Consider the following 22,811-nt stretch of genomic DNA (forward strand, 5'->3'; position numbering starts at 1 on the left):
TATAATTTTGTAGCATTAGTTTCGTTTAAAATAACATAATATTACTTTATATAGCTTATGTGAGTGTATATGCATAAATTCGGAATAATAATAATTTATCATAATTTCCCCAGTTACAAAAAAATCCAAACAGATCTTAATCAAACGAAACATTAACAACAGCGAAAATAAAACGAAAACCGACACAAAGCGAACAATAAATACCGCAACAAAGTTTTGAATCGATAAGCTCCGAGCTGCCTAATAATTATTAGTCGTCGGCCTGAAATTCATGCACAAAGCCCCGACCCGCAGTAATAATAACGACAATTGTTGTGTTTAGTGGAACGTAAACGTGGCCGGGCCGCGGGCCACCCCTCGGTGGGCGGGGCCGCTGCCAGAGGGCGCCGCGGCGGGCCTCCGCGCAGTCAGCGCCGGGCCTTGCGACCCACCGCATGTCATGTGACCCAACATGGAAGATTGTGAGCTCGCCCAATACCGCGACATGATCATTGAAGGCGAGCTGCCGCTGGACCTCAGGCCCCCGCCGAGGCTCTATCTCCCGCATTATTTACGTGATGATCGCGACGCTGAATATCCTCAGGACGATACGTACGTTTCCGTGGATGAAGATACGCCGGAGTTGCCGCCGCCGTCCAGCGACTCGGAGAGGTACGACGCCTCCAGCCCGACGGACAAGAAACCCTCCTCTCCTAAGAAGCCGAAGCAGAAGTCCTCGTCACAGTTGATTAAGCCGCCATATTCTTACATAGCGCTCATCACGATGGCCATACTGCAATCGCCTCACAAGAAACTGACTCTAAGTGGCATTTGTGAATTCATAATGACTCGGTTTCCGTACTATAGAGAAAAGTTTCCAGCCTGGCAGAACTCTATCAGACATAACCTTAGTTTGAACGATTGCTTTATAAAAATCCCGCGAGAGCCAGGGAATCCTGGAAAGGGAAATTACTGGACGCTGGACCCGCTGGCTGAAGACATGTTCGACAATGGCAGCTTTCTGCGGCGTCGGAAGAGGTACAAGCGGCCAGCGCCGTCCCTGCAGCACGCTCATGCTGTAGTGGCTATGCTGGCGCGGGAGGCGTACGCTCCCCTGCTGCCTCTGCCGTGCTACCTGCCTCCAACACCGCTGTTGACCCTGCCTCGCCCGCCGCCGGCAGCATTGCGTCCAGTTCCCCTGCCTCCCAGAGTGTCTGAGATGACAGAGCCGCGAAACAAGCGCTCGAGGAATGGATTCTCCATAGAGTCCATAATTGGATCCCAAGACACAGTGTCGGAGCCGAGAAGAAGTGCGTTCTCGCCGCTGCATCAGGGGAATAGCCCCCCAGACGACTGGGCCAGGTGAATGTATCTGAACGGGGGAGTTTCCACACCTTCGCCGTTTTGAAACGCACCGCCGGACTCTACGTTCCTCGCAAACTGACTGATGTGCCAACTATGAATGATATGAGGTGTTAATATCGTGCTGTATCAGAGACAATGATTTCCAACGGTTTCTTGAATTAATCATAAAAATTGACCAAATTGAAAAGTTACCGCGGTATTTTGTTAATTTAATAGTTAATGGTATGAAAGTAAGTATACTTTAATGCATGGTTTTAAACGGTTTTTAATTTAATTTATGTTGTTTAAAATTAAAAAAGACATTCGTCCGTTATATTATGGTTAAGATTACTGTGCTAAATTATATATTCTATGCTAAAGGGGTTTTAAAAAGAAAATAGTAGTAACAATCTTTTAAATATTTAACTGTTCTTTTTTATTTTTCGCTGCAGTTTATGTGATATTTTAAAACTTGTTTTTATAATGTAAATTCAAGCGTTCTTTAATGAAATTGCACTATACATATTATTAAATGTATTTTGTTATGCAAAAGAAATGCCAAGATAGTGTTTAAATATCTCTAGTCATTCTATGTACAAAGTAGGTTCAATAATTGTAAAATTGTAAGTCTCATTGTAAATATTTTTTTATCGTAAGTAGTTATGCAATATTTAGTGTAGGCGAGTGGCAACTTGGTCTTTTTCATGCGCGTTTAAACGCTGCGTTTTTTCTGCCGTTGAACAAATGTGTGGAATTCGATTTAGTGGGTCACGATGTATCCAAATGTTATGATAATTGTAGTATATTTTTGTGTAACATGTAACAATAAGGATATAAATATAAAATAATATGAACTGTAATGTATATTTTATTTTCATTTATCACTGTGATTGAATTTACTGCCGCTGCGTCGGTCTTTTTCCGAAATAAAAAAAAGATAAATATCTAATTCTGATAAATGGTGTATAAAATGGTGTTAATACAGTGAGTAAAGGAATTTTTATGTAATTACAGGTATTTAGACTCCGAGATTACCCCTACAAATTTAACTATACCTCTCTATAAACTTAATGATTTCTTATGTTTACGCGAATGTTAGACATTAAAATTAAACTATTTTTCAGATATTATCGCGGGTTTAATATTTTAGTATTCTCTTGACGTTTCGAAGAGTTTGCAGCCTTCGTGGTGACGGCGGGACTCAGCTCCAAGTCTGCAAAGTCTTCAAAAGAGGGAGAATTAAAATATAAAAACCGCGTTGAAATAAAAAAAAAAAACAGTTTAATTTTAATCTCTATAAACTTACTGCGGTGTACACAGTTATTGTAGTAATATAACTACCAGGAATATTGTTTTTAACCTCCGTTATTAAAGTTAAACGAATACATTTCATTTACCTATTTACTTTTGAAGTTCCTTTTTTTCTTAAATTATAAAAATACATCATCATTTATTTTCGATATAACATGTTCTTTCATATTTAATAGGTTGTTATAATGTGAATAATGTTACAAAGTGAAATATTTCCCCCGTTTTTTTCATTTCAGTATTTTTTTAGTGAGAAGGTTTCTAAGACAGGATTTGATTCTAAGCCGCCACACTGCGCCTTGCGTAACAAAGATCGTGAGTTCATTTTCCGTTCTTCGTATAAAAAAAACACCCAAAACGGTTACTTCATAATATGTTTTTTATTATGCGTTTGAAAATATACTGTTCCGTTATTTAATTTTAATATTAAAATATCCTAGAACAGTTAAAAATGGTAAGATGTTTTTATTTGCGTTTGAAAACATACTGTACCATTGTTTTTATAGCAACGACATATCTGTGGGGTCAACACTATTACATTAATTTGGAAGTATGTCAGTTACAATAATTATGTAAAAACGATCAAAGTAACTGCGAAAATTTCGCACTTGAGTAAACATTATTTTAACCGAATAATTAACAGTTAACTGTTAACCGAGTAATTATAATAATTAACAAATAAAACCGACTGCCTTGGTGGCGTAGTTGTACTGTATGCACGATACGGCAGCGCTGTGAGGTCCTGGGTTCGAATACCGGATCGGGCAAAGTGATATTTGGGTTTTTCCGCCAAGTATCAGCCCGGAGTCTGGAATTTATGCCCGATATAGTGATAGGCTCGCCTCCTATCATATCATAGGATGGAACACACTTGGCGAAGAGTGGGTGTCCTGGTTGCGCCTCTGCATAGCCCATCGGAGATAAACGCGTGATGTGTGTTTAATTAACAGTTAAAATACATTTTGTTACTAATTGAGAACGTATGAACTATATTATATATTTTTTTTAATAAGCAGGTAATCTTATTTTGCTAAAGGACGTCGTGTCGGCTTAAGCCGTCGGCCGCGTCGCTTTGGAACGTTATCGGCCGTCGCATCGTGAAAATACGGGATCACCATCACTTTCAAACAGGCCGGCATAATTGTGTCGACTAGCGATAGACAATTATCTCCAGTCGACACTTTGTCTAAATTTAAGGCTATTTACCATCAGGTGAAATGAAAAGAAATAGGTATTCTACATAAAAGCAAAAGATTGCAAGTAGGTAGGTGCAGTGTGAAAAAAAATCTGCGTAGAAGCAAGATTGCAAGATTTTTTTATTGAAACAATAACTTACCTATTAAATGTAATAAAAAATATAAAGACCTATATTAGCCATAAATAACTAAAACGTGAATAAAAATAATGATTCTACATAGAATCAAAAGATTGCACGATATTTTTACACCTCATTTTATAAAAAAATGTCTAATGCCTTAATCACATTGGCCATGAACTTCTAAACGTATTTTAAAGACTAAACACAGGACATAATTTTGAATTGTGTAAGTATTTTTAAGGTGACAGGTTTGGAAATCTCCAGCTGATTTGATTTGAAAATAAGCGAGCCTTGCGCTTTGCAGTGGGTACAACGCCTGCCGAGCGACATCTTGCGGAATATAGTCAGTATTATATGCACAAAGATTTTTAAGGTGTACAACGGCGTGGCTATAATCCTAAGATTGCCAATGTCCAAAGCGATGATGACCACTTACTATTATGGGGAGGGGAGGTGTTAGCTTGTCTGCCTTCGGTGGTAACAAAAAATAACATTGAAATATGGTACTAAATCAATCGTAATAAAGTATATTTTTATAATTTATTGAATTGCACACATGAGTTTTATCCCCGGGTAGGCAGAGACGTAACAAATACACCTATTTCCGCCGTGTGTAATCTATCCCATAATGTGATAGGGGCGAGCCCATCGCCATATCGGGCATAAATTTCAGACTCTGGGCTAATAGCACAAAATCCCAATATCACTGCCCGACCCGGGGATCGAACCTGAGATTTCAGCACTGCAGACGCACCGTAATAAAACTACGCCACTGAGGCATTCATTTTTGATCTGCTCAGATCCGACACCAGTTTGAGAGCGGCAGAACACTTGGAGAAACAATTTCTCTTACTTATTTTAGTATATAAGGGGTCGTGACAACTTGCTTTACTTGAAGATCTGTACCAATCACAGAAATATTATCAGAACTGTAGTATTATCGACCAGGGAATCGAAGCCAGGACCTCCAGGTAAACATAATCATTAGAGCAAATTCAGCACCGTTCCAATCACAGGCAAACCATCAGAACTGTATAGTATTTTCGACCAGGGAATCGAAGCCAGGACCTCCCGGTAATAAACACGAGACCAAAGGTGATAACCAAATATCAATCCCTTTAAACCCAGTACATATTATTCATCGTGTGAGGTGGGCTAAACACACTGCGACAAAAGCTCCCGGATTACGGACGCTATCACGCTCTGATACGGCGAATTACGTCATTACGCCGTGCTGTAGTTGGGTGGCCCAGAGAAATACATCGCACTCTTAATAAAATAATGACCTATTTCAAAATTGTTAATTTGTGGCAGTCGTCGGAAAACTAATTTTTGTTTGCTACATTTTTATTGAAGTTGCTATATAATTGAGCTTATTAAAGATAGGTAAATAATGAAACTTATAGCATGATAAAAAAAGGGAAAAAACTAAAAGGTCGCAAACAGAAATTGGTTGTTTGACGATTCCCACAAATTGGCAATTTTGGAATGGGTCATTATTTTACTAAGAGGGCGAATATTAAGTAACTGAAATATAATTGAATATGCAATTTCGAACGCTCATGTCTGAAAATGTAAAAAATCAGGATATGGAAAAACTTAATATTTTCTGAAGTTATGTTAAAAGAAATATATTTTTGGGTTTCAATTTGGGTTCAACAGCTAATAGAAGTTTTGTTGTTATTTGTTATTATATACATTTCTAGATATTTTATATTATAAGGATTTGCCCTAGTAGAAATTGCGACAGGGTCTGTCAGCGCTTACTAACAGAAGTAGTGGCTTCAGTGGTGAAAGGTCCATATAGCCCGATTCGTGCCGGCTTCCCTTTTGTAATTTATATAAAATTATTATTAGAGAAATTTGCAGACCGCATTTATCATATTAGTAGCTATATGTTGTGTAGTTACCTTTCAATAAATTTAACTTTTCGCCACTGAGCGGCTTAGTACTAAGATGCGTGCAGTTCTGCCTGTTCTTTTGTGAAGCGAGGGTGTTCAACAATATACAGGGTCATTTTGACATTGCGTTACTAAATGAAACCACATACTCGTCTTCACCTTTGCTGACATTGTGTCAAAAATTTTCCATTATTAATGAATATTTTCCCCAAAAATCCTGGTTTTAGTTTTCTGATTTTTCAGATCATATTGTAGTTAAATGCGAATATGGCGTGTGCGTGGGTGTATTTCTGACTGAAAGTATGATGTTGCCGCTGCGACGAATTATCTAAGAGTAGTAGTAATGGCATTAGGGCGCGTAAAATTTAAGTTACTTTTTATTAATATTTATTTTGTTCGATATTTTCACTTTTTTATTTTACATCTATGACTCATGTAACTTTTTGTAAAGTGTTATTTCCAAGTGGATAAGTATGTGTTTTCATTTAGAAACGCAGTGTCAAAATGACCCTGTATTTAACGAAAGTGAAAATATTTTTATTAATTTGAGGCTAGTTGATGCGCTTTCTGTAAATTTCCACAGAATACAATTTGCACAGCTGTGTCGTTAATAAATATATTTTCCGACAAGAATAATATTAACTTAAACGACATTGTCGAATAAATTTCACTTATTTTACTTACTGTTAATATAATACCTATATAGATTATTGATTTATATTGAATTTAGGCGCGAAACTCACTTAACTGTAGTTTTGAGAGAAAGTTTTTTTTTTTTTCATTGACCCTGCAATTTGCACCTGATGGTAAATGTAGTGGGGTCCACTAGAACGTCGACTGACGAGAGATGATTACCCTTAGCCGTAGGATTGTATTTGTTTTTGCAAATGCCATTCTAGGCTTTAAGCCTCTTTTTATCACGAAATTTTTAAATAACATAGTGCATAAAATTTAAATTTACAAAACAGTATTGTGTATAGTTCTCTAAAACCTATATCCCTAAGATCTAAATCTTCTATGTCTTTATTACCGCTATAAGCTAGACGAAGTGCGAGTATTAGTGGCAAAAGCCTGGTTGGTTGTAGAACGGACTGCTGAGACGAATGTCCGCAGGTTCAAATCGCAAAGGCACACACCTCTGACTTTTCTAAAAAAATATGTGTGTATTATTTGTTAATTATCGCTTGCTTTAACGGTGAAGGAAAACATCGTGAGGAAACAAGCACACCTAAAAAGTTCTCTATAAGAATTTCGAGGGTGTGTGAAGTCTATCAATCCACATTAGGCCAGAGCGGTAGACTAAGGCCTAATCCCTCTCAATAGTAGAGGAGGCTTGTGCCCAACAGTGGGACAGTATATAATACAGGGCTGATATTATTAATATTATAAGCGCGAGTGCACTAGTTGCGCTTCTGCGTGTCTCTCTGGGGCTAATAAGGCGTCATCTATCTATCTATCTATCATCAAGGCCACAATTTATATTTTATATAAATTATTATTCAAATCCCCATCGGTCTATGACCACCTTAATTGACAAATAATAAGAATGAAATTCGTTATATAAGTTACAAGTTCCGCGTACCACGTCTGTGCAAATAAAATATTATTGTACAGTTGAGAAAATATAAGAATAATTAATTTTTGTGGATTTCGATTCGAAACTTTTGGGGTTCCTTGTAGAATTTCTACTGGTACAATACCCAATATTTTTTTAATACAGTATGGCAATCAACAATGGTGAAAGGTCCATATAGTCCGAGATCTGCCGGCTTACCTTTCGTAATTTAGGTGAATTATAATTATCATTAAAACAATTTGCAAACAATACTTATGCATAATATTAGTACCTATAGTTTGCGTCGCGTTCCTTTTCGGAAAATTTTAATCTTCGTCACTGGCAACCAACATATAAAAACACCTATTTTACCTTGTTCGCCAAGTAACAGCCTAACCGACACACAGGAACTACGACTTATAATTCGACTACAAATTAGTTTTAGGGTCTGGTTCACAGCAATTTAAGTTATTCGTTCTATGAATATGTTTAATTAGTTTAATATTCCATAAATTGAAACTACAATGTTATCTGTTGCGTATTAATTTGAAGGTTGAAAAGTGAACTCTTAATTTGTATGGGTGTTTTTATGAAAGTATTTGTTATTGTTTATCAATTATTATTCACTTTGACAGTGAAGGAATATCGCAAGGGAGGCTTTGTTTTTACTAGTGGTAGGATATCTTTTATATCCGACCGTACACAATATGTTAAAACCTGCCATCATGGCCCACATAAATGTGTCCCGTTCCGAGATCAGCTTGTGTATATCCGATTCCAACAGGCCGGCACAATTGTATCGACTGTTGAGGGGTAATCATCTCTCGTCAGTCGATATTCTATTTCACCCCACTCGACTTACCATCAGGCAGTGCGGTCACTTTGTCGTGACCATAAAAAAAACTACCAGAGAATTCTTTAAAGAATTTAGGAGGTATGTGAAGTCTACCAACCCGCACTGGGCCAGCGTGGTGGACTAAGGCCTAAACTCTACCAACGGTAGATGAGGTCCAATAACAATTGACAGTATAATAAATACAATGCTATAATATATATTATTACAATAATTATTTTTCACCGCTCGTACGTAAATACAAATGAAGGTAAAACGACAAAACACAAAATCCTTGAATTTGCAGTGAAATTGTTTGAACATTTTGAAAAACGTGTGCAAAACTACTTTTGTTTTTTTAAAACAATACCGAAATGTACGCAAACAGTTCGATATAAAGATTATACAAGTGTTTCGAGTCACGAGTATTTAAAGAGAGGGGGGGGAGTTCTTTTTATCATCATTCGAACTCGTGATACTGTAAGAGACTTCACACAGTCCGTTATAATTTTGTTGACTAGCGAGTAATCATCTGGGGTCGGAAATATTCTGGAGTGGCGACCACGAACCGGAAGACGCAGCGTAGACAGGCCCTCTACGAGATGGACCGACGACCTGGTGAGGGTGGCCGGAGTCAGATAGATGAGGACGGCCCTCATCAGGTCGCTATGGCGCTCATGGGGGTCCTATGTCCAGCAGTGGACGATTCCCGGCTGAAATGATGATGAATCATCTATCGTTAGTAGACACTGTTTGAACCGTACTCCACTTACCAGAAGATGCAGTGGGAAAAATTCATTGTGCCTGTATAACAGATTTCCCATCCCTCACATCAGCCACTGCAACTGGCTTATGAGATAATATGAGACACAGAGAGCTCAGTCTGTGAGCCGAGTCTCAACCCGCAAAGATATTAATCAAAAAGATACGGAGGAGTTAGAAATATATTTTTTTTTACTTCTCTCTATAACAAACGGGGGACAAAATTTTCAACTACAAAAGGTGCTTAAGTTCTTGGTCTGTGTCCAGCATTACGATAGCAATTCTCAATCTTACTAAAGGCCGTCTTAATCGGTGCTCAGTTTCGCTCTGAAGTGATACCAGCTGAGATGCTGTTAAATCAGTCAGAATTTTAAAGTCCTTGCTCTTTAAAAATCAACAGGATCTCAAACGATATCTTAAGTTTCAGCGTGTGACGTCTTACAGCTGAGTTTTATTTATTTATTTAAGGACCTCCAACGAAAGATACACGGCATATAATAAATACAATGTGGTAGTATTTGTACAATTCACAATGTGACGTGCCTCTTCAATTATAGGAGACCACAGCATGCAAATTTATATATTTTATTAAACTACACCGACTCAGCTGATAACAAGTCCTTAAATAACAACTTAAGCTTTGATTATTAAATAGTTCATCATCATCATCATCATAATCAGCCACATAAAGTCCACTGCTGACCATAGGCCTCCTCTAAAGATTTCCAGACGGACCTGTCGAAAGCGGCCTGCATATTCCTGCGACGTTTATCAAGTAGTCTGTCCACGTTGCAAGTGGAGGTCCAACGCTGCGCTTGCCGGTTGTAATGTCAACTTAAGATCAACTCGAAGATGAGATTCATTTATTACTACCCCAAAAGATTGAAAATTGCAAGAATGTGTTGTCATAAACGGTTTCGCAAGCATTAACTCGTATGAGAGCTAAACAAATTATAACGACATAAATTTATCATATCTGTAAAAACAAACTGTTCACATTGTTTTGGTAGTTGCAGGTATATTCGGACGCAAACTATTTATGTGATTTTATTTTTACAATTTAATTATTTTTTATATTAGCACGGCGGTGACTCCTCAGCACCTGATGGTAAGTGGAATGGAATCCAACAGAATATCGACTGACGAGAGATGATTACCTCTCGGCGGTTGACAAAATTATGCCGGTCTATTGGAACCGGATATATACAGGCTGACCCCGGAACGAAACACACTTACATGGGCCATTATGGAGGGTTTTAATACCTTGTATACGGTTGTCGCTATCCCGGTGGATGTAAAATATATCCTATCACCAGAAAAATCAGTATTTCATGGTTAAGTCATGTAACTATTTATAATCTAGTACCACAGACAACCTTCTACATAAACCACATTTTATTTGGACTGCGTCTTCCTTTTTATATCTCCACAATAGCGCCTTTATCGTATACAAAACTATCCTTACCTTCAAGTTGGATCTAAATACAAAATTTAAGTCGGTTAGATAGGTTAATAGCGTTTGTTTGTGAACAACACGCACGCCATAAATTAATAGTATGCTTATAACCACTGATGGTTAAAGTGAAATGAGTTTTGTGGACGCCAGTACTAACGCAATGAAAATTTGATGTTAAGCAAACACCATGCTGTAGGTACGCCGTAGGAAAACATTGTGACATCCTTTGACATGCACACGGATAATGACATGGTATTCATCTACTTGTGGTAGGTCTCTCATATGTGAGAGTCCGCCTGTATTGATATGCGGTGATCCGCAATGTCTATTTCTGCCGCCAAGCAGCAGCGTGTAGTCATTGTTGTCTTTCGATTCGAAGGACATTGTATCCAGTGTAACTACTGGACATAAAGACTCAACATCTCACGTCTCAGTATGGAAAACGTAGTGGAATACCAAAACATACTTTGTAATTCAAGGTATTGGATGATGACTACTGTTTATGATTGTATTGCTTACCAACAGGCGAAGGGAAAGCTTGTCTCGTCATTCAAAGCAAAGAAAATATTGTGTGTGCGGTGTACATAGTACATATATCAATGGTTATATACAACCATTGATATATGTACTATGTACACCGCAACAAATTAAATAGCAAAAAGAATAAAAACGTCACTCATAAATACTACCATTCCTCACTATTGCAACACAATCAGCTATAAAAATAAGTAGAGCGAGCTGTGTTTGTCTTTCCAAAACCATCATCATTCTCGTATAAACATAGGGCTTTATCAGACATCGCTCTGTTATACGTTTTCATTGTTTTTATACGTAATACACGTGTATTCTTGCTTCTTTGTTGCTTTGGGTGAGGAATTGGGTCATTGGCTGTCATTTCATCATCAGCCCTGTATTATATACTGTCCCACTTTTGGGCACGGGCCTCCTCTACTGCAGAGAGGGATTAGGCCTTAGTCCACCATGCTGCAGTTTGGTAGACTTCACACACCCTCGAAATTCCTATAGGCAACTTCTCAGGCATGCAGGTTTCCTCACGATGTTTTCATTCACCAATAAAGCAAGCGATAATTGACAAAGAGTACACACATCATTTTTTAGAAAAGTCAGAGGTGTGTGCCCTTGGGATTTGAACCTGCTGACATTCGTCTCAGCAGTTCGTTCCACAACCAACTACGCTATCGCCGCTTTTTACGGCTGTCATTTATACAACATTAAATAGATGGGGTACCTCATATTGCCCCTACCTTGTGACACGATGGAGTTTTGTTAAAGGTTTAATTTGTTTCATCCTTTTCAGGATGTGCTGTTTAGATTTCGATGAAATTTGGCGCACGCGTAGGCAATTTCCTAGATAGGAAAATAGGCTACTTTTTTGTTTGTTCCCATAGGAAATATCGATCTAATTTTTTATAAGTGGCGTTGGAGCTCAACAGTTAGAGGGGTTAGCGAGTTACATTCGTTTTTCGATGACTTTTTACTAACGACTTCAAAAAATGGGAGGAGGTTCTCAATTCTACTATATTTTTTTATGTCTGTTACCCCAAAACCTTTGACTGGGTGAACCGATTTTGATGATACTTTTTTATTTGTTTCGGAAAAGTACATAATGGGAGTAGTATACCGGAAAAAGCCTTCGACGCAGGCGAAGCCGCGAGTAACATCTAGTACATCCATAAAGTAAATCTATAAATATGGAAAATTTGTTTTCGTTTCATCTGGATGATCTCTGAAAGATTCCTTTAAAAGGCTCTAATTTCTTACGATTTTTTTCTCTAATAACAAGTTTTTTTCTGCATGTATAACATATGGTAACGGACATTACGGCGGAAGAAGCTTAAAAAATAAGAATAGGTAGTAAATGTAACTTTAATTTTTGATTTGTGGTCGCTACGTCTTGGCCACGTTAAAGTTAGTCACAGCACCCACTGTATTCTTGCCCACAGAAACAATGGCTTTATCGACAGACATTGCTAAATTCAAGTCGGCCATGACCAAGCGGCTGTACTAGAATTGATTTTGACTCTGTTAAAAAAAAATAATAAAAAAATATATACCTAATTATATTTTATTCCGCTCATCTCATTAATAGGGTCGCGATCAGTGGCGAAGGGAATACAACCCGATTCCTGCCGGCTTCTCTTTCATAATTTATATAATGTAAATTTTCAGAACGATTGGCAGACTGCATTTATACATATTAGTACCTATATGTTGTGTAGGGTATTGGAAAATTTCTCTCTTCGCCAATGTTTGCCATACCAATCTTAGGAAAGTTGTAATGTCGGCTAAACTTGGGTGCAGTAAATTTCTGCCTACCCAGATTTAAAGGCGTATTTCAAAATACCCACTGATATAATTACAATGTTACAATCTACATATAACCGGATTCCATAACAACACTATCACACTTTCACAGACACTGTAATAACTATTTATCTAACAAACATAACAAGACTTAGCAACAATGTAACAATAACAAATTATAACAAACGTTTGAACAGACATTACGTGATAATTGTGTTTGTGCTGTTTCTTTATTTAGTTTATATAGATTTTATATGCATTCGTATGTAGACTTGTAATTTTTTACATCTTTTTTTTAGTCTTTGTCAGTCAGAGACCATAATTTTGAAAAGAATCGGATAAATTGAATAAATGATTTAAAATAAAATATTTTAGGTTTTTATTTATACTACTTTAAATATATTATTGACGCTCTTTAAAGCTTAGCATTAAAAAGTAATTCAGTGTTTATGTAAGGTAGAAAAAAATATTTCAAAAAGTTTACAAAATTCAACCATGAAATTAATTGCAAGATTAAGAACAAATAATATGCCAAAAACATTTAAATTACACATTCGTTATAGAAAGTATACAAACTTTGCTTAAGCTGATACAATAATTACTAATTTAATGATTTTTTTGCAGTTGTATAATTTGTTACTTTTTCCTGCTTTGAGCATGAAACAAACGCACAAATATGTCTCTAAATACTGATACATTATTGGACATTTTGAGACTTACAGTCGTATTAATAAACCGATCCTGCCTTTGTGTACAATTTTAAGTAGACGTTTAAAGTATTGAACTATTTAGTAAATAAACCTGAGCTGTCATTTCTTCTTCACATTATACTTTATCTGGCTACTTTAAAATCAGGTTGACTGTATGCGCGGTACGGCAGCGCTCTAAGGTCTTGGGTTCGAATCTCGAGTCGAGCATAGTAATATTTGGCTTTTTTTTGCTCAGTATCAGCCCGGAGACTGGAATTTGTGCCCGATATGGTAATAGGCTCGCCCCATATCACATCATGGGACGGAGCACAAGCGAAAAGTGCATGCCTTGGGTGCGCCTCTGCATACCCCTTCGGAGATAAATTCGTGATGTGTGTGTGCTCCAAGTGAAGACAGGCAAATTACCATATTATCCTATATCTTTTGCAAAGGGAAATAGTTCAGCATTTCACAATCCCCATCCACTCTCTTGGATGTACACCAATGAATTCATGCAACCGGCTTATTTTACCAATTCGTTACAGTTTAAAGCGTGCGTAGGTTTTTGCTGTTGGTTCTATCGGCGTAAAAAAATCTTTGAGCATTTAAAAAACAACATCTCAAACAATTATCAATCGTTAATCAATTGTAGAATATTTTCTTTAGGTTTCATTTTACTTAACATGAGTCAGTGATGACTAGGGGTCGCAATACCGGACCATTTTTTAAAACCGGTATTTTCGGTATTGACCTAAAGTAAATTCCGGTATTCCGGTATTTTCGGTATTTCCGGTATGTGAAGAAATATTAGAAAAATAGGAAATATACTTACATTTAAGTTAATAATTAAATGTCAAATTTTAATGACAGCTTAGTATTAGTTAAAGGCTGAATGAAAAGAGACTATTTTCTTAAGCCAACGTTCACGCTGTTCTGATTTCTGAGAGCTGGCTCAAACCTCACCTTCCTTTTACCCTTTACCCCCTCCCTGGTTTCATTTTGATTAGAAATAATCGAGTTGACAGGAGAGGGGGCAAAGTCGCTATATATTTACGTAGCGACCTGAAATATAAAACTGTAATATCTTTCTCTGCTTCTTATTCTGCTTATGCGAAATTTCTGTATCTTGAGGTTTGGATCAAGAGAGTGAAAACCTTACTAGGTGTTATTTACTGTCCCCCATCTCTTGATTACTTCTCCAGTCTGGAAACAGTTCTGGAATCTATAAAACCAGAATAGACTCATCACATCATCATGGGTGATTTAAATACTGATCTCCTTGCCAGTTACTCTTCCCGAACTCGTAAGCTCCTTACTGTCCTTGACTCTGCTATACTGCATGTCGTACCACTGCAAGCCACTCACCATAAAATGGATGGTCATGACTCTTGGCTTGACATTATCCTCACCTCTGCTCCTTCCCTTGTTTTCTTCCATGGTCATTTTCCCGCTCCTGGCTTCTCTCACCATGATCTCATCTACATGTCTTACGCCCTAAAACCTCTGAAGTTCCCCTCAAAGATATTGCACTTGCGTAATTTTGGTCGCATTGATGCGGATAAGCTGAAAGGAGACGCTGCTAACTTTAACTGGGATCACCTATTGGCAGCCACCTCTGTTGACCATAAAGTCGCAATTTTTAACCGCGCTGTCACTTCACTCTTTGATACCCATGCCCCTTTAAAGAAAATTAAATTAAAACGTCCTCCTGCACCATGGATTACACATGGGGTTAGGATGGCGATGAGACGAAGAGATCGGGCTTTTCGCCAGTATAGAGATCGTTCGGAGGTGAACTGGTGCCTTTTTAAGGCTGCAAGGAATCGGTGTAACCAGATGGTACGTAATGCTAAACGCCGACACATTCTCAGTAATATTTCTTCTTCCTCGCCAGCCAGTATCTGGAGATTCCTCGGAACTCTGGGTATTGGCAAAGTTAAAAACATAGATCTCCACGGTGCGACTATTGGTTTGGATGTCATTAATCCACATTTCAAATCTGTTACCATGATTGATCACCAAACTATGCGTCGTACCATGGATTTCTTAGCGGGTCTATCCAGGCCTAACATTAATACTTTTCATTTTTCTTCCGTGCCGTTGGGCGAAATTAGAAAAGTCAACCTGTCCATTAAATCCAATGCCACTGGCTGTGACAACATCAGTCGTCGCATGATAATCCCTATTCTGGACCAACTTCTACCAATCATGTTCCATATCATTAACGCCTCCCTCAACACTGGTATCTTTCCGTCTTTGTGGCGGAGAGCTATTGCTATCCCTCTTCCTAAAATCCCTAACCCATCACTTGCTAAGCATTTTCGTCCCATATCCATTCTTCCTTTTCTCTCGAAAGTGCTCGTGGCCTGTGCTCACGAGCAACTGTCTGAGCATGTGCACCGAAACAACCTACTGTGCCCACTCCAGTCTGGCTTCAGGCCTGGCCATAGCACTATTACTGCAATCCTCAAAGTGACTGGCGATATTAGGGCGGGCATGGAGGATTCCAAAGTCGTTGTTTTGGCTTTGGTTGATTTCTCAAACGCCTTCAATATAGTCAGTCACGACATTCTTCTTGCAAACCTCTCCCACCTTATGATCGCCCACGGCACTGAATTGGTTCTCGTCATATCTTCAGGGACGCCAACAGACGATTATTCGTCTAGCTAACGTGATATAGACTGTGGCGTCCCTCAAGGCGGCATACTCCCCCCATTATTGTTCTCTATCTTCATAAACCTCTTAACACAAAATCTTCAATGTGCGTACCATCTGTATGCTGATGACTTGCAAATTTATTCTCAGGAGCAAGTCGATTGTGTGTCCGCAGCTGTAGATAGGATAAATAAGAACTTGACTTATATCAAAAATTGGTCCGACAATTTCGGCCTTTCGGTAAACCCCGCGAAATTGCCAGGAAATACCAGGCGATTATTGTAGGCAGCTCAAGACTTTTAAACAGGTTGTATTTTACATCTATTCCCCCTGTTATGTTTCTCAGCTTTGTTTATCTGACAGCTTGCTGTTTATTTAGCTTTGTTAATCTGACAGCCAACTAGATTCAAGTTGTATCACAATATTAGCCAATTAGAACGGTCCTACGTCTATGCACTGCGAAGGCTGCCATGCCGTCAGCACTGAGAAACAGACTTGTTATCACAGCAATGCTCCGTCCTTAGATAAATAACGTCTTTGAATAATGAGGATAGACTTTAAAGAACAAAAAATATTTCTAATAAGTTCTAATAAAAATAACAATTAACAGTTAACACCGCTATTCTTAGAACAAAATAAAAGTAGCAATATAGCCATAAGCCATGTATTTTGCTCGCTCTTTATAGAATATACGCCTATACGAATGAATGAAATTGCTAGCAGCTTAAATTTTTGCGATTTAAAACTCGAGAAATTAATAATTATACACACATTTTGTACTGAATATTATTTTTATAAAATACCGAAAATCCCGGTTTTTGTAAAAACAATACCGGTATTTCGAAGTTCTGAATTTGGTCCGGTATTCCGGTATTTTCGAAATCCGGGATACCGGTTTGCGACCCCTAGTGATGACACACTGTCGAGATTTAATAAAAAAATCCGAGCTATACTTTTTTATAAAGGTATTTTTCGCCCATGTTTGAATCACAAAAGTCCTACGTATCTTTTTTTATAAAATACATGATATGCGTGAATTTTCAATTCCTTTTCTTACATCTAAACATCTTCGCAAACTTTCGCATTACTTAGATCATGACCAATAAAGACGCCCCGCTGCTCTGAGGTATGCCTCGTGTAAAACTCAACAGAGATCCTTTATTCGCCATTACGCACAATTGAAACGTAAATACACGCGTTGGTTAATTTTAACAATGGTCGCCACTCTGCGATATTCGGTCTTGATAAAGAATAGTTTAATAGAAGCGACATTTTGTTATCACGTCGACGGGTGAAAGGAATTGACTTAAGCGACTTATTCGAAAATTTTTAACGAGATACAAAAAACACAGAATAAAGTGCTGATTTTAAATATGTATGAAAGATGGAACAAAACTTTTACCCGTCGACGTTATTTATTTTTAAATATATTTCATTAATTTCAATCTTAATGTACTGCTAAAGTAAGAGTATTTATTTTTTATTCGTTTATATTATATACCATATTTCTTGATGGTGAGAAAGTCGCTTAACAGTAAATGACTGCCCATACGAAGTAAAAGTACTCAGAATTTTGGTTTTTGCATGGTACTCTATGTTCATTTTCTCTACTCAGTGTGCTTAGCTGCCTAAGATATTGGATATCAATGTTGGTGAGAAGCTACTTAGGCTCTAATGGCAGAAATTAGCTTAAGAATACTAGTTAAAGCGACTGACATAATTGTAGAATACTAATTGCAGTAAATACCAATTACATGACGTTGATCAAATGACGTAAAAACAAAATATTCGGTTCTTTGGCGTCATTTGTGCATTTATTATACAGCAAAGATAGCTAAATTATTGCTATCAATCCGCAACTTTGTTACATTGTAATGTAGTTAATTATGTTGGTTTTACAGAAATAATTTACGATTATGGGAGTAAATATGCAAAGCGTCAAGCAAATAAGATAGGAGAAACGTTTTCATTTCTCCTGATAGTATGAGATAATGATATACTATTCAATTTATGTATATTGCTGATACGTGAAATCTTCACGCTTGTATCTTCGATGAGGTAGACACAAGTGCAGCTAGTAAGTTCAATTTCTGTGTTTTAACGTGAGAGGTCCAATCGAATACGTAGCTTTAAATTTAATTTAAGGTAATTTATTACTATACTTTAAAGGCAAATAGTAAAAGTAATGTACTGATTTAATTACTCCAAAAATTGTATAATATTTATCCTGAAGTTTATTTGTTTAATATATTCTACGCTACAGCAAAGCCAAGATGGTAAAGTTTGCTCAACATGACAAAGGAATTAAAGAGATTTTACAATAATCATCTAGATTATTTCAAAATTTAAAATGATTACCAATGTATGTCATGTTCAAAGTAAATACCTACAACAGTTGTCATCTTACTTGATATTATAAAGATAACCACTGAATGAATACCGATGAAATACTACTTATAATTTGGGAAAAGTAAACATCATGAGTAACAAACAATACAATTCTTTATTTATTTGCACTTTATACACATATTAAAGCGGACTTAATTCCATAGGCATTTACTATAGGGCTTATTCTATATTTATACATATTTAAACAAAATATTTATACTTATAGATACTTTGGTAGAAATATAGTAAATCGAATAGTCTCACTCGTTGTCTAATACTTCAATTGACGTCTTACTTCATACAGATTAATGATTTATTATGTTTACGCGAATGTAAGACAATAAAATTTAACTATTTTTCGAATTTATTCGGACCTCAGTCCCCCCGGTGACCACGAAGGCTGCAAAGTTTTCGGATCGTGGGGAGATAACTAAAATATGTAAACCGCGATAAAATCCGAAAAATAGTTTAATTTTAATGTTCATACACATTAATAAAGCTCCTGTCTCTAAGAGACAAGTAAAAATCATAATATTATATGACCTCTCTATTTCATATTCTTTGCCAAATCACCCGCAGTTTTGCCCCCATGATTTTTACATATCAAATTATACTATAACTCTATTGTATGCACTAGAGTACTCTCGAACACATGGGTGCCGGTTCGATTCTCGGTGCGTTAGTTTTGTCGTGTTTTTGTGATGTTATTATGTTAAATTGTCAAGCGTGGTTTGATGGGTTCATGTTGTAAAGGACATTGGTGTTTCAAGGGCGTAATGCATAAATGTAGTTGTAAAAAGGATTTTTTTAGGTAAGCTTCTGAAGTGGTGTCAATATTTGCGTTTTTTTTCGGATGTTCAAACGTACGTAAACTTTTACGTTGTATTACGTACTGTTACGTCACAGATTCGATTCTTAAATGTTTGCTATAAAGAGGTTTTATTATCTAGAACTACGGTTTTGTGTGTTGCTTCATGCGTTGTTAACTTTTACTTATAAAGATGTAACAGGTTAACAAAGTCGTTCACAACATTAAGTTTCGATATTGATATCTTTTGTTGTAAAGACCGTGGGCTTAGGTTCAAATCCCAGTCCAGGCTAAGGTTTGTGTGACTTGTATGAGTCTAACATGATTTTTCCGCGACTGGCTATTCCTAAGGGAGATTATAATTCAGGAATCCCTACCAAGAATCTCTTAGAGGGGGATTTTTTTATACGGTTACGGCAAAGTGAACTCATTGCACCTGATGGTAAGTGGAGTGGAGTCCAATAGAATGTCGACTGACGAGAGATGATCGCCCCTCGGCAGTCGACACAATTATGCCGGCCTAGTGGAACTGAATATACACAGGGTGATCCTGGAACGCGGCACACTTACGTGAGTTACTATAGCGGGTTTTAATACCTTGTGTACGGTGGTTGCTATCGTCCGGATATAAATTATATCCTACCTTCAGCCAATAAGTATATAACATTGCATAATAATTATTGCAGGAACCCCACATTGAACTCAGATAACAGTAGGCAAGAAGAAGTATTTTCAGCGATAAAATATAACACAAAAACAGTACATTCAGAAGGGAATCAATAAAGATCGAATCAAAGCGCTCGCGAATTGTTTTGCAAATGTCCGAAGGGATGTTTATTAGATTTGGGAGGGCCTGCATCCCTTCCTTATGTACTACATTATTGTAATAGAGGACAACTCTGTAATAAACGATATACATACTCTTAGAAGTTTATTGTGAACTAGAATGAATTGGTTATGAATGAACTAATTTATATTTGTTATTATTATTGACATAGTGATTGATATAATTGTAGTAGGTCGTGTATACATGAGACTAGCGAACAAAACATAATCTTCATGTTACTCCTATAACAGCTGAGTGATGGTGATGATGTATTTAAGGCGAAAAAAAGGTAAGGTTCAGTATACTTCCATCAAAGTTCGAATCAAATACGCAATTCTTATTTTGGATCATAAAAGCACTCAAATTGTTGATTGACTTGGGAATCAAATATAGAACTGAAAAGTTTATAATCTAGCAACAAATAGGACCCATAAAACAGTAAGACTAAAAAAATAAAGCTACTGTACTTAAAAAAAACATTCACCGTCCACTGGGGTGAATGGGGTTGCATACCCATGTCCCAAATCACTCGATTAGGGACAGCAATTAAATTAGGTCACATCTATGTGATAAATTTCGGCTAAATAATACCAATAGTCGACCTTTGTTATGATCACAAGACTAGAAACTCGTCAACAATTATCAATATCAAGCTTTAAATAACAGCAGTAGCGAATCATCTATACAACTCGATTCCTACCGGCTTCTCTTTTAGATTTATTTGCGTTTAATGATTTCTTATGTTTACGCGAATGTTAGACATTTAAATTAAACTAAGGTCTGAGTAAGTCCCACCCGTGACCATGAAGGCTGCAAAGTCTTCGAAACGTCGGGAGAAAAATAAAATACTAAACCGCGAAAATTACTTTAATTTTAATTTCAATTATTTACGTTTGTTTTAGTTTTTGCTTTCTTTTAAATTGCGGTATTCTAAGGCATTATTTTTTTGCCTCAGATTACCTTTAGAACAATTAACCCTTTGCTACTGAATAACAGTTTAATCATTCCAATAATAATCACAAGATCAATTTCATCTCTATCACATTATACCGAAAGCACAAAATATACAAGCACTTGGTGGTGCAAAGCTTTACCAAGACAAGAAGCCAGCGAGAGGTAACCGTTAATGCGAGCTATTGTATTCGTGTTTTGAAAAAAGAAATACAAAGGTCCACGAGTTGTCTCAAAAGGAAAATAAAGAAAGGAAAAAGGAAAATAACTTCACTATAAGACTTAGTATAAACGCAAGGTTTTAATTTTTCAACGCCGTTTCAGTATTTTAAAGTAGATAAAACATGGATTGTTAGAATTATTGGGTTTTGTTCTCATTGGAGTATCGAACTATAGTCTAAGCAATATAATCTAGACTAGACTCTAAGACTAGAGTCTTGATTTTAAATCTATCGACTAGAGTCTTAAGTCTCAGTTTCAGTTTAGAGATTAGAGTGTAAAATTTATGTCTAGAAGCTGGTCTTGAGTTTTAGTCTAGAGACTATAGTTTTGAGTCTGAGTTGAGAAACTAGAGTGTTGATTCTAAGTCTAGGCCTAAGAGTCCAATCATTCTACCTACGGAGCAGTGTTGTGGGTTTGAACGTTATTTTACCCCAAGACAAGTAATAAATTGTCACGTATTCGAACCTAAGCCCACAGCAAGATGCACCCTCCGACACAATCAAAATTAAGATTCACATTGACAATCCGGACGAATTAAACGAATCTCACTTACCCCATACTATACTGCTCTACCCTTAAACACTGCGACTCATTTCCTACCTTATTTTTTATTACTAAGGTCCAATATCCCCTACACTTTCCGAGAACAAAAGAGGTACTTTTGATCGTGGTATTATCTCCACAATAGTTCCGCTATTGAAGCTGCATTGACAAATTGTTGTTGAACGATTTTTAACTTTATTTTCAGTGGGGTAAGATTGTTTTTGATGTGGTTTGCGTGACAATGTCACCGCAGGGGTCGAAAAAGTCCAGCCGTGGATAGTGACGCCCCGCGCAGTAAGCTATGATCTGTTCCTATAGTGTCTTGTTGCGGGAGATGTTTGAAAATACGACTATTTTAATTTTGTCCATACTTTATGGCATCTTCTACTCATTTTCAATATGCTTAGCTATATCAAAATTCGTACAAAATTTAATGAAATATTGCCAGAAATGTGAGGGATATAAAAAAATATTATACTTATACGATATTCTTTTTTTCTGATCGTATCAACGCTCGCTGCAAACATTATTTCTTAGAAAGGAAACCCTTAACTAATACCTACATTTTTAAATAAGTGCTATAAAAACTAATATTTTTTTTAATTTAGTTTTCAAACATTATATAAAAAAATAAAGTTAATAAAAATCCTAAATGTCAATCATATATTATTGTATATTTTTTACATATTAGTTAAAACTTAAACTTGAATTTAGAAACAGACATTTCCAAAAAATCCTAAGTAAAACTTCAACCGCAACACAGATTAAAGCCTATGAATAGAAGTAATGAAATAAATATTTTGCCGGTGGGGCAAATTCGCCGACGCCCGAGTGCGCAAACCCCTAATTTAACGCAACCGGGCCATTTCGCGCGCACCCATTGTTCGCAACTAAGCACCGTGAATGCATTGCGTACAAATTGATTGGGCGGAAACCAACTACCGGATTT

The 22,811-nt window shown here is 36.9% G+C and overlaps 1 protein-coding gene across 1 annotated transcript; it reads left to right on the forward strand.

Annotated features, from left to right (window-relative positions):
- Window positions 1-369: 369 nt before the first annotated feature.
- LOC115449108 (forkhead box protein D3) lies at window positions 370-2,171 on the forward strand. Its single transcript, XM_030176820.2, has one exon. The coding sequence runs from the start codon at window positions 452-454 to the stop codon at window positions 1,343-1,345; it is 894 nt and encodes a 297-aa protein (XP_030032680.1). The 5' UTR covers window positions 370-451; the 3' UTR covers window positions 1,346-2,171.
- The last annotated feature ends 20,640 nt before the right edge of the window (window positions 2,172-22,811 follow it).

Source organism: Manduca sexta, chromosome 16, assembly GCF_014839805.1.
Source record: "Manduca sexta isolate Smith_Timp_Sample1 chromosome 16, JHU_Msex_v1.0, whole genome shotgun sequence".
Lineage (NCBI taxonomy): Eukaryota > Metazoa > Arthropoda > Insecta > Lepidoptera > Sphingidae > Manduca > Manduca sexta.